At 59.7% G+C, this 12,874-nt stretch overlaps 2 protein-coding genes across 2 annotated transcripts; both read left to right on the top strand.

Annotated features, from left to right (window-relative positions):
* Nucleotides 1-833: 833 nt before the first annotated feature.
* THITE_2110432 (uncharacterized protein) lies at nt 834-6,342 on the top strand. The gene is made up of 2 exons (XM_003650644.1): nt 834-1,656; nt 1,728-6,342. Exons 1-2 carry the CDS (start codon nt 995-997, stop codon nt 6,043-6,045), a joined length of 4,980 nt encoding a protein of 1,659 aa, XP_003650692.1. The 5' UTR covers nt 834-994; the 3' UTR covers nt 6,046-6,342.
* Nucleotides 6,343-8,086: 1,744 nt separating this feature from the next.
* Nucleotides 8,087-11,953, top strand: THITE_2110430 (uncharacterized protein). Its single transcript, XM_003650643.1, has 3 exons — nt 8,087-8,743; nt 8,805-8,903; nt 8,964-11,953. Exons 1-3 carry the CDS (start codon nt 8,534-8,536, stop codon nt 11,808-11,810), a joined length of 3,156 nt encoding a protein of 1,051 aa, XP_003650691.1. The 5' UTR covers nt 8,087-8,533; the 3' UTR covers nt 11,811-11,953.
* Nucleotides 11,954-12,874: the final 921 nt, after the last annotated feature.

Below are 12,874 nucleotides of genomic sequence, written 5' to 3'. Positions count from 1 at the left end.
AGTTCTCTTGCGTCTCTTTCAATCTCTTTCACAACCACATGAAGTTGCCGACAGGCCGCTGTTCGGGTTTAAGTTCATGGACCTCCCGGTCCCAAGCCAAGCTAGGTTCCCGCCGATGACAGCGTCTGAAACCAACCCGCGCCAGCGTCCCACGCACCTGGCAACCAAGACGTGCCCTGGGGCTCTATACAACACTGCATGCTTCAGTAGGTACCAAAGCATCCAGTACCGGGTTGCGCGCACCACCTTCGTACTATATAATAGTTTCTTAACCGACACGTCGGTTCTTCCCACCGCGTGGCCTATGTAGCGTGTCGTCTAGACAGTCTGGTGATGTTTAACCGAACCCCTTTTGACCGACAAGAACTGAAGGCGAACACTCGATCGGTGCAGTGTCGAGTCGCGGGAGCCTCAAAGCTGAGCACGGGTTGAAGATGGGCTTTTGATTGGGGGACGGCCGGGGTCCGGAGTAAAGATGTGGGGCTGCCTTGCTGCTCAACACTGCACTGCGGCGGGGGTCGAGCGTGGGGTCGTCACTCAAGTGAACCCCCAGTCGCGGTTCGTTTTGAGCACCCGTGTCTCGAACTCGGAAGACTGAGCAAGCTTCGTTTCGAGCGCACCGGATCGTCCCTTGGACACCGCACGATATCGCTTGCTAGGCTTCAGAACTAATATACCCAGGATCCGAACTGACACACCTTCCCGAGGACGCGCGAATAGTTATCTGGCACCGAGTCCGACCGCGCAGCTGAGCTAACAAAAGCCATTCCTCCGAGGAAGCCGCGTCCCTGCACGAAATCGCCACGCCACAAAAAAAATTGCGGCGAATTGTTCTGACGCACAAGCCTGGGGGTTCCAGCCCTGACGACGTCGACGCAAGGGTAGTCTTTCACGAAGCTTCCTATCGCACCTTTAAACAGGCCGTGATCCTGCGAGACCACAGCGAGGTGCGCTCGAAGCTTCCGAGAGACGACCCGCGACAAGCATCCGGCACATGACGCATTTGCTGTGGAAATACTACTGGGAAGACGATGTCGACAAATTTCGACGCCTTCTCGCGCCCGCCGCCCACGGCGCCCACGGCGCCCAGAGCGGCCCTCGGGGCTCAAACTTGACTGCGGGGCCGCCTGGGAGCCCGGGCTATGGCACCTCGCCGCGCGCCGCCACCAAGTCGCGCAAGCCTGGGCCAGGCTCTGGAATAGGTTCTGGAAGCGCGCGCCATGGGCACGCTGGCCTCGGACGAAGCGAAGTCAACAGCCGCGACCACGCCGGTCTCACAGTTCTGCTGCGCGCAGCATCGTCGACCGCCGAGAATGCCCTCCTGTTTGTGGAGGCTCTTCTCGAACATCCCGCAATTGACATCTATGTGCAAGACCCCGAGAGCGGCTGGAATGCGCTCCACCGGGCACTATACGCAGGCAACATATCCATTGCAAGACTGCTGCTAGAGAAGGAGCGCAAGGACTTGACAGGGCACACGGCGTCGCTGCATCGCGTTGGGCAGCTCATCAAGACGAAGGACCACGAGGGCAACAGCCCCTTCGATCTGTATCACACAACCATTGGCGAGCGCAGCCTGAAGCGGTTGGTCGAGCAGGAGAAGCCCGGCGATGGCTCCGACAGCGACGAGGCCGACGCCGTTCTCGATAAGTCCTTGTGAGTCTGCGTCTTAACCACTTGCAGTCGCAGACCTGCTTCTGCACTCCAGTATTCTGATGCGACGGTAGAGGCACGAAGAGCGCAAGTACGGCCGGCGAGGACCTCTACGCATTCGGCAGCAATCGGAACCTATCTTTGGGCTTTGGTGACGAGGATGATCGCCAATTCCCCGAGCGCGTGCACCTCAACCGCCCGGACGACTTGTTACGGCGATTCCACAGAGATTATCTCCAGGCGGTGGGCGCAGATGGGCCGCCGTCACAGGATGTGGCTAAGATCCCCGCCTTGGTTCTGTACCGGCCTCTCATGATCCAGGACGTGGTCTTGTCGAAGCTGCACAGCGCTGTGCTAACTGCGGATCCTGTCTCGAACCTCTACGTCTGCGGCATCGGCCGTGGTGGCCGGCTTGGACTGGGCGACGAGAACACGCGCTTCACGTACACGCCGGTCCAAGGGCCGTTTGCCGACCGGAGGGTTGTCCAGGTTGCCCTAGGCCAGAACCACTCCATGGCCATTGACGACACCGGCGCCTTGTGGACCTGGGGAAACAATGCCCAATGCCAACTGGGCTACACGCTCCCCGAACCCGTCAAGAAGGACGAAGACCCCATTAGCACCGTGCCACGTCAGGTTTTTGGACCCCTCAAGAAGGAGGTTATCATCGGCATTGCAGCCTCCTCGATTCACTCCGTTGCGCACACCGGCGCGTCGTTGTATTGCTGGGGCAAAAACGTCGGCCAGCTCGCGCTTATGGACGCCGATTCGAGGTCGCTCGAATTCCAACCAACGCCGAGAAAAGTCGCAGCTTCCTTGTTTTCGTCGCCGATCGTCATGGTGACCGCGATCGACAAGGCCACCACGATCTTGCTCCAAAACCACACGGTCTGCGTGTTCACTGCTTATGGCTATCACATTGTGAAATTCCCATTTGCCAACATCGAGTTGGTTGGTAACATCGGGGTGTTGAACCGCTACGAGCCCGGCTGGAACCAGATCCATTACGTGACGTCTGGGGGAGAGACGATTGCTGCTCTGTCCCGACGCGGAGACCTGTTCACAATGAACCTCAACCACAAGATCGAGACGAACCCCTCGACCACGTCAACGACAAACCCTTCCAAGATTAAGGGTGCCGTTACACAACCGCAGTGCATATGGTCTGCCAAGAAAGATGGTGTGCGCTCCGTCGGGGTCGGTGAACACGGTTCCGTCATAATCAGTACCCAATCCGGAGCTGTGTGGCGGAGGATCAAGCGAGCGAAAGCCAAAGATGCGTCGTCCGGCCCCTCCGAGTCCAAGCGGAAGGACTACAAGTTCCAGCGCGTGCCGTACATCACCAAGGTGGTTACCGTCCGGGCCTCTGCTTTTGGCGCCTTTGCCGCTATCCGGAAGGACTCGGACGTGATGAAGGAGCAGTTGGCGATTGACGACCAGTCGTTGTGGGAGGACATGGCGCCGCTGAATCCCCTCGCTGGCTTTCAGGCCTCGGAGCCCAAAAGCCCGAAGGATGAGGTTCGGACGTTTTGGGCCAACGGCGAGCTTGGAACCCGTGTCGGCTCTGTAGCCTATGAAGTGCTCAAATCGTCCGACATCGAACATGACCTGGCACAGCACCTCGCGTCTTGGTCGTACCGGAACGACCCACTCGATGCAGCCGTCAGCACGTCCAGCTCGCCCAACATTCGGATACCCATCCATGGTTGGCTGCTCGCCGCGCGAAGCCCGGTCTTGCGGAGCGCACTTGCGCAATTCCGCAAGGCGGGGTCGTTCAGCAACGAGGTCTTGAGCGTCACCGATGACAATGGCGTGTCACTCGTGTGCTTCCAGGGACTCGACCTTGTCTCGCTGTTGAATTTCGTTCTGTTCGCCTATCAGGACAAGGTGATCCCGGTATGGAACTTTACTGGCCATGTCCGGCCGTTGGCATACAGATACCGACAGATACGCCAAGAGGTCATGAAGCTTGCCACGCGTCTCAATATGAGCAGTCTGGAAGCGGCAGCGAGGTTGCAGGTGGATCCAAAGAGATGCATGGACCGGGACTTCCAGGCTGCTATCCAGGACCCTCGCTTCTTCGCTGACGGCGATGCCTTACTGGAATTGGATGGAGCCGAAGTTCCTGTCCACAGCTCGTTTGTCTGCCAGCGCTGTCCTTGGTTTCAGGGCCTCTTCCACGGGCGCTCTGGGGGCATGTGGCTGGACAGCCGTCGCGCAGTTTCTGCCGGCCCGATCAGAATCAATCTGGATCATGCAGACCCCAAGGCGTTTAAGTATGTCCTGCAGTATCTGTACGGCGACTGCGGCGCAGAGCTTTTTGATCCCGCGGTTTGCGACTCGTTCGACGACTTCCTGGATCTCGTCATGGAAGTCCTCTCGATTGCCGACTATCTGATGCTGGACCGGCTCTCTCAGATTTGCCAACAGGTCATGGGCAGATTCGCAAATATCCGCAACATTTCTCACCTCTTGAACGCCATCAGCCCGTGTTCGGTCACGGAATTCAAGGATGCCGGACTGGAGTACATCTGCTTGCAATTGGAGACGATGCTCGAGAATCATCTGCTGGATGAACTCGACGAGGATTTGCTCCGTGAGCTGGACAAGGTTGTGCGGGCCAACCAAGCTGCGCTGTCTCCGTTCGCAAGAAGCGGTCGCGCAGAGCTGCAGCTCCACGAGAACAACCCTTGGTTGGCCGAGGAGATCGACGAGGAGCGGCAGATCAGGATCAAGGAGATGGCCTTCAAAGCGCAGAAGGAGGAGGAGAAGAAGCTGTTATCATCGGCAAAGACCAGATATGGCAGTTTTGATGACGCCGAAGTTCTCACGCCTACCCCTGATAGAGTGAGGAAGGTGTCGTCGAAAAGCGATCGTCTCGAGCCATCCAGCCCCGGTTTACGGCCTAAAGCGTCACAAAGCGACCTCATTTTCGACATGGACGAAGAGGATGCCCCGCCTGTTGCCAGTCCTTCGGTGAGGCCCCGCAGATCAGTGGAAGCGGCGTCAGAGCTCGATCAAATCCCGTCGTTGGGCAGCTCCTGGAAAGGCACGGGCAAGAAGATCCGGATCAACCTCCAGTCTTCGCCGCCGGCCAGCCCTGTGGGCACACCAGCGAGGTCAGTAGACGAAAAGAGGACCAACGCGGCCACGTCAACACCGGTCAAACCTGGACAAGCTTGGGGCGCGAGTGTTACGCCTGTTTCAAAGTTGGATTTGCGCGACATCATCCAGTCCGAGACAGCAAACCGTTCGGCTCTCTCAGCAGGCCTGGCGGCCCAGAGAGCCAAAGAGACGACGCCGAAGTCGGCGGTCCCGAAGATGTCGCAAAAGGAGAAGAAGCGGCAGCAGCAGGCGGCCCTAGCAGCCCAAGCAGCCCAGGCAGCTCTGGCCGCGGCCAAGTCGAACACCCCGAAAAACGCTTGGGAGCGCCCCCCAAGCGAGCTCCAAGCTTCTCCCTGGAAGACTGTCCCTGACAAGGGCAAGGCGGTGTTGAAGGGCGCGCCACCAGCAGTCGATGCCGTCGCGGGTAAAGGGCTACTCACCCCCGACACCACCGCGTCAATCCCAATCCACAGACGCACCGCCTCCCCGGACACGCGCTTCTCGGGACAGCGCACGCCAAACACCCCAATCGTTAGCTCGGCCGCCAAACCCGTCGCGCAGAACAACCACACCACCTCTCGCGCATCAGGCCCATCAACCTCCACCACCGCCCCATCAGATCAACTCCACCAGCCGACGAAGCCCAGCGCCAGCGCCAACACGAGCAAACCGCTGGTCCCGCACTCGCGCGTCTACCTGCCCCCGCCGCCCAAGGCGGCGCCGCTGCTCGGGCTGAGCATGCAGGACATCATGGGCCAGCAGACGCGCGACAAGCAGCAGGTCAAGGAGGCGGTCGCGAAGCGCTCGCTGCAGGAGATCCAGCAGGAGCAGGCCTTCCAGGAGTGGTGGGACGCCGAGAGCCGGAGGATGCAGGAGGAGGAGGAACGGAGACGGGCGAGGGAGGGGGGAAGTCGGGGTGCGAGGGTTGGTGGTGGTAGGAGTAATAATGATGGTGGTGGTGGTGGCGATAGTAATAACAACAGCAAAAGAGGGAGGAAAGCGGGAAGAGGGGGAAGGGGGGGAGGTGTTAGGGGTGGTGCGGCGGCTGGAGGTGGTGCTGGTGCTGGTGCTGGTGCTGGCGCGGAGAATCGCGGTGGAAGCGGTGCGGCGGCACAGGGGAGTGAGAGTGGGAGTGGCAACGCAGGGACGGAGAGTGCAAGAGGTGGGAATAAAGCCAAGGGCCAGATGAGAGGGAGGGGTGGTGCCGGCGGTGGCGGAAGAGGTGGCGGACAGGCAGCGGCAGGCAGGCAGGCGGAGGAGGTCGTGGGTGTTGCCGGCGGGAAATAGAATCACAAGAGTGTATAGGTGAACGTAAATAAACCTGTAACTAAGGGCAAGCGAAGGATGCATTACTGTATGTACATGGATGGGGCATATCAGGCTGCGATTGCTGTGGGCCTTGGGCGTTTGGGGACGGCGCTGCCCTTGGGCTTTGGGAACGGCGCTGCATTAATCTGAGTTGGCTGTTTTGCGTTTGTTGCAGTCCGTATCTGGAACGTGTCGGGTGCTGGGTTGTGTAAGAGCAAGCAAGGACCGGACAGCTCGGGTCCTTATTCGCAGCGGTGTGCGTGTGCGTGCAGGTCACCGAGGTTTGATGTGGCCTGTCTCCGAAGGCGCCACATGGTGGCTGGCTGCCCCTGCTTATGTTTGTGTTATCTTTGACCTAAGGTTGTGTATCTAGGTTGGTCTCCTGTGCATCTGATCTGGGCGTCACCCGATCTCGTGGCCCACTTGACGTCCGCTTAGTAGGTAGGAGTTAAGTCGGCCGATAACGGGATTCCACGTGTTGCTGGCGGTGCTCTGTCTGTTGTACTCGAAGAATACTGGAACACGCCCGGGAATACTGTGGTATGCAGGCCGCTGGGTTATGCCCAACCTGGAAGTATTTGAGGACGGTGAAGTGAGGTGCTGATCCGAGAGGCCGAGTCTGGTCATCTTTTTCCTCTTCCGCCTCGACTTGGCACATAGGGCGCTGTGCTGTGTGGTGCTTTGGCCGGCCTTCATCTGTCTCCGAGCAACTCTCCTCCCTGCATCCTGTGCCAGGTGTGCACGGCTTTCTTCAGGCTGCTCCCGTCAAATGCCCCGGTCGCCTGACCAACCACTCAGACCTCAAGGTATGTGCCTAGGTTGGTGGAGCTACCCCGAGCTTACCTGTCTGCATCGAGGACCCTTTTCTGCAAGCTCCCGCTGGCTTGCCGATGACGGCATAGCTTTTGACTCAGAAACAGGCAGTTAGTTGACAAACTCACACAGCCAAGCAACTTCCAGGTTGTCATCCAAGACATGCATCATCCATGAGATGAGGCAGGAGTTGCAGTCTCACACAACAGGCTTTCCAACGTTGTCAGCAAAAGAGAATGACTGTGGATGTGACTGCTGCCTTCCCATCTTCCAACCATCCATCCAGAGAACTTAGGTACAGTAAATTTATCTAACCAGGCTGCCTATGCCGCATTGCACTTTTTCCCTTTCTTGATTGTTTGCTGCATGTCCCTGCATCCAACGACCAGGCATCCAGCCCATCAAGCGTCCACTCGGGACCCATCAATCCGAGGCAGCGGTTTTGTGCTGCGCATCAGTTGCATCATTTTAGATATGGGCTAACTAACACTGACGGCAGGCAGACTTGACGAGACGACAGTTCATCATTGCCTGCCAAGTCCGTCATCGTCGTCCACGTCTCCAACCAGAGCTGTCCTGCCTTCTCGGATCGGTGAAGCATTGCACTGTCGCGACCAACGACTCAATGACGGAAGATGGTTCAAAGATCGCGATTTGATCGTCTCGGCAGGTGACGTGCAAATCTCCTCGCTGTCTGCCAGCTGCCCTCGGCCTGCCAATCGGCTGGTGCCGTGGAGACAGCGGTGGTGAACCCCTGCTCCCTGTCCACGGGGCTCGCTTGCGTACGAAATAATCCGTACAGTAGCCGGCGTGACCGTGGCTCTCTGTTCTTGGGCCAAGGCCTTTCGTTATCTCGATCCAAGCTCCAGCGAAGCCGAGCACCGGGTCTGGTCTGGGTTCCGACCTCGCTCGCGTGGGAGCATCGCCTGGGCGCGCATTATGTCGCTCGTCCTGCAATTTGGTGTGCACCATCACGTGTTTTGCCCTCGCGTGCATCAGATTGTGTATTGCGCAGACGCACAGGCTTGACGAGGACTCGAGGCTCACCAAAGTCTCAAGGCTCAAGGCAGCAGCACCGGACCCACCTCGGTATTCACAGTGCGGGCCATAAAGCCCCAGCTGCCCCTGCACCTTTTCCGCCTATTGGAGCCCCTGAGCCGCTGCAACCCCAGTAGCCGGGATCGCTGCTAGGGCCCCGGCTGCTTGTCTGCCTTCCGGTCGAGCGTCACCGCCAACCAGAGGTCGGTCCATCGTCAGTCTGTCCATTGAACCTCTGCATCTCTACGCGCCTTGTTATCTGCGCCTTCAATTATCGGCTCTGGTCCGCAGAGAGTCTGCCTTGAGGTGTTGGTCCGCACCGCCCTTTCCCCAACTTGTTTTTTTATTATATCGAGAAGGCTACCGCCCTGAACGATGGATGCGCGAACCCGCTTGCCTCGACGACCCTTCCTCGCCTGAGCGACGCATCACCAGCACCGGTCCGCGCCGCGATATCCTCGAATTCGCCGGCACCCCCCGGGCTCCGTGCTTCAAATTTCTGGAATTATCCAACTTTTTCTCCATTTGGCCGTCGGTAACCGCCCGCGCGCGCCCAGCTCCCGATGTGAAGCCTTGCCGAACCGCCCCCCACTCATATCCACCTCCAACCCACAAGATGCATCAACAGTCGCGTCACCCGCCGCGGATGTATTCCCCGGCTTCCTCCCCACAGACAAACCCAGCACGGACAAACAACCCGAGGGAACGAGCAAGCTCCGCCGGACCTGATGCGCCCCCCGTTCACGAAAAGGTTGCAGAGAGCCCCGGGGCTGTGGGCCCTGGGCCGAGCAAGGAGTCTGTCAAGAAGCTCGACCAGATTGTTCAGGTGCGTCTCTTTGTTGTCCCTGAGGCCGGTTTTAGGGCTAATGTGGGCTAACCTCCACTAGAACTTTTTTGCCAAAGCAGCCGTGCTGATCCTCCAGTCCCGGCTGAACACAACCCCCGTTGGCTGGAAGAGAGAGGACGGGAGGAAACCAAACCAATGGGTACGCATCATCGGGCTTGATACAGGAACTGTTGGGGCCAGTTGCTGACGCTGTGCCCAGTTCTCGATCGAAACGGATGAGATAGAAGACTTCCGGGACGAGCTTCGGGTGTACAGGCTGTCAGGCAGCCTCACGAACCGGCCTCCACCGATGATTATCGAGACGTACATCGACGCCTCCAGGTTATCTAGCAGCCAGAGTCTGGTAGTTGTTGATGGCAATGGCAAGAGATGGGATGTGTTGGAGGCTCTGAATTTGTCCGAGTCATCAGGCGACAGCCCGCGAAAAGCACATGCGCAGAAACGCAACACCGAGGTCATTCTAGAGCGATGGAGGTTCGAGCTAAAGTGTCCGTCAGATGACACCGCCGACCGTGTTGATTTCGGTCCCGTCCTACCGACCGTCTATAAGCGGGCCATCGTCTTTTTCAGGTCGCTCTTTGTCACCACTCGGATCATGCCGTGCTGGAAGTATTCGCAGCAGGCTCTGGCAAAGGGCATCCATCCCGCCCTCGAGGTCAAGTGCCGAGTCCTGACCGCCGAGCCCGAATACACCGGGTACGATCCATTGCGGCAACCACTGCACGACAGCAGAGACCCCGTCACCGAATACGTCTTCTCCGATCTAGAGGTGCCCGTGGGATGCTTCTACTCCTCAGTGACGTACCGGAATGACTGTAGCTTTCGAGTCGATGACGCGGAGTCCCTGCTGAGCTCCCGATTTATGGGGATCGATGAGAATTATTTCAAGCCGTCGATGCCCCCAAGACGAGAGCTTGGCAGATCCGACTCGCATGCGGAACCGGGCTCTCTGCCCTCTCAGCGCCACGGCCGCGGGTCGCAGGAGCCGCAGCAGACCTACGGCAGTCTGTCGACGTTCCACGGTGAAGGAGCGCTAGGGACCAGCCCAATAACCGCTCTTCGCTCAGTGCGTCCAATCGGCTCTGATAGCAGCTCCCCTTCGGCTTCTCCGTCGGCGAGCATAGAACAGCCCGATCCGCCTCATTCATTACCGATCCGTGGCGCCGCAGCCCGGCCCACCGTCAGGACATTGGATGTGGCCGGCAGGCGCCCGTCGCTTTCGTTCCAGCCTTTCAAGGCCGGTTCGCTTTCCGGGTCTCCCAAAGTGCCGGAAACGGAGGCGCCGTCGTCTCCTCAGTCGCTCACGCGACCCGGTCTGGCTGGACCCTCAAGGGCGGGGAACCGTTCCTCGCTCATCATAGGCATGGCGGCTTCCTTGCGTGGCCCATCCGCGCCGCAAGAGATCCCCTCCGTCACGGGCTCGCCCAGGCCGACCAGCCGCTACAGCAGCAGCTTTTCGCATCGCCGGGGCCGGCCGTCGTTCGGCGGCCAGAGCAAAGCCGACGATGACCAAGCAAGCAGCGGGAAGCAGAGTCTCTCCTCCTCGGCCCAGCCGGGCTCAGGATTGCTGACCGAGGCTGGCGGCGTCGCCAGCTCGGGCTCGTTTGCCACCGACGACGACAACATCTCGGAGTTCTTGAAGGCGCTGGAGAGCCGCAAGACGCTCAAGAGCTTCGAGCCGAACACAAAAGGAGAGTCTCTCGCCTCCAAGCGGACAGCCGCCCAGCTCTCCAAATTCCATCTCATGCGCGAGTCCAACAACGTCCTCACCGAATCCATGACCTCGTCCATGCACCTGCAGCGCTCATCAACCTCGTCGAGCCGGCAGTTGACCAACGTGCCGGGCATGGTCAATCCAGCTTCGATGTCCATCTCCTCTTCCCCTGGCAAACCGCTCTCGCCCCACACCCCGCACACGCCCGCCATACCCTCTCGCCTCAGCGAGAACTCCATCATCGATTACCAAGCACAGGACCAAGGCGCCGCCGCCCGCGGCCAAGGCAGAAGCAACAACATGGCGCCCAGCGGCGAGGAAGAAGAGCCGGTCGAAGAAGAAGACGATGGCGAGACGCCGATGACAACCCAACAAGACGGCGCCGGCCGAACCGCAGCGGCAGGTGCCGCAACCACCACGTCCACAGGCACAACCGCCATCGATATCCCGCTGTCCCCGCGCCTCCTGCACAACCAACATCGCCATCACCACCACCAGACCCACCACGACGGCAGCGGCGCCAACCGCCGCGCAAGCTCGGTCGCGCACCCGCAGCACCGACACCGCTCCATCGCGGGCGACGCCGACGCCTACCAGCGCAGCGCCAGCGTCGAGGACGCGTCGGGAAGCGGCACCCGCGAGGTGCCCTCCCTCAGCACGCTTCTCGCGTACCAGCGCCATCAACACCAAGAGCAGCAGCAGCGACAGCGCGCCGGGAGCGTCGCTGACGCCGCCGCCGCCACCGAGGCAGCCGCGGCCGGGCTACAGAGCACCGAGTCGGCCTCGGCGCCGTCGGTCGATGCCGTCGAGGGCCCGACAACCACTGGCGGCGGCGGCGCTGCTGCTGCTGCTGTTGCGGCTGCTGGCGGTGGTAGTGGTGAAGGGAGCAGTGGCAGCGGCCCGCCCCCCAGACCCGGGTCGGGCGGCAGCTTCAGGGGCGTGCGGTACCCCGTGCGCGGGGGCGGCCGGGTGGGCTCGTTCTCTTCGACGGCTACCGGCGGCGGCGGCGGCGGTGGCGGCGGCGTCGGGGGGGTGTCGCTGGGCGGCAGGTATGCGGGCAGCGTCGAGGGCGCGGATGAGGAGCCGCTTTTGTTTCCGATGAGCGAGTTTGAGAGGGAGTTGAGGCGGAGTTTGGAGGAGGAGCGGCGGGGCGGGAGTGGGACCGGGAGCGGGAGCGGGAGTGGGAGCAGGAGCAGGAGCAGGAGTGTCAGTGTCGGTGTCGGTGTTGGTGAGGCTGCGCGGCGTGTGGGCGGGGTTGCGCGTGGTGGTGGCGTTGAGGATGGGGATGATGATCGCTTTGAGCCGAGGGGGATCCAGAGGAAGGGGTGGTGATTTTATTCTTTACTTTTTTCCCTTTTTTTCCCTTGCTCCTTGCTCATCCCCTTCCTTCATCTCTTGCTTCCTTTTTTCCCGCTGTGCCTACCTACCTACCTAGGTATGTACCTACCGGCATACTCTATCTTGGGCTTGGGCATGGGCTTTGGGGTTTGGCTCTGCTCAGATTGTGCGTGGGCGCGCTCTGCCTTTACCTGATCTACCTGGGCTTTGGTGGGGGTTTGAGGGGTTGTTGGGTCAAGAAACACGGCGCGACGCAGCGTGGCTTTGCTTGGGTTTGGAGATGGGCTTGATTGGATTGGGGGCCCCTGGATTGGATGGCTGGCTGGCTGGATGGGCTGCACGGATGGGACGGGTTGATTTGGCCTGGCTGGGTGGGTGGGTGTTTCTGGTGGTTGTTGGGGTGTACGGGAATATAGGAGTTGCTTTGCTCCGTTGCAGTCCTTAATCCTTCTGTCGACGTGGTTGGTGATGGGGTCTTGTCTGTGCGTGTCACGCTGTGGCTTGGGACTGCAATTCCTTTGCTTGTTTCCCGGTACTACGGTAGTTGAGGGTAGCGGGTCGCGGGTCGTGGGTTTTTATCTGCCCCTGGCCGGGCCGGGGACGGTGGTCGAGTCCGAGTTCTGACAGACGTGCTTCTAGAATCAGAGGCCGCATTTTGCATTATATGTATTTTGTTTATCCTGGTATGTTGTTGCATGTCTCGTTGATTGTGCTGGGGCCTGAGCCTGGCGTGGAGCCAACCTTGACTTATATATCTCCCTTTGGAGTTTGGACTCTGGTTCTGTGAAGCAACAGGCACATACTATTTCCGTACTTGTGTGTACTGGGGGTTGGGGGGAGCTCACTGAGCGGAGTTTGCCAACACTTTTTCACAGCTCTCTCCGGGTTCTGTTTCTGTCACAGGCGGGGTCAGCATCTGAGTCTGAGTCACAACCGCTCCAAAGAAAAACCCCTCCACCCCCTTTCCCTCATCCCCTCCTCCCCTGTTCCTCCACAGTTTGACGGATCAATTGCTTCTTAGCGCTCAAGTCCAAACATGGCTTCCATAACGACTCTCA

This window comes from Thermothielavioides terrestris, chromosome 1 (assembly GCF_000226115.1).
Source record: "Thermothielavioides terrestris NRRL 8126 chromosome 1, complete sequence".
NCBI classification, from domain to species: domain Eukaryota; kingdom Fungi; phylum Ascomycota; class Sordariomycetes; order Sordariales; family Chaetomiaceae; genus Thermothielavioides; species Thermothielavioides terrestris.
Note: the sequence above shows the minus strand (reverse complement) of the source record. Positions and strands in the feature narration are given on the sequence as shown.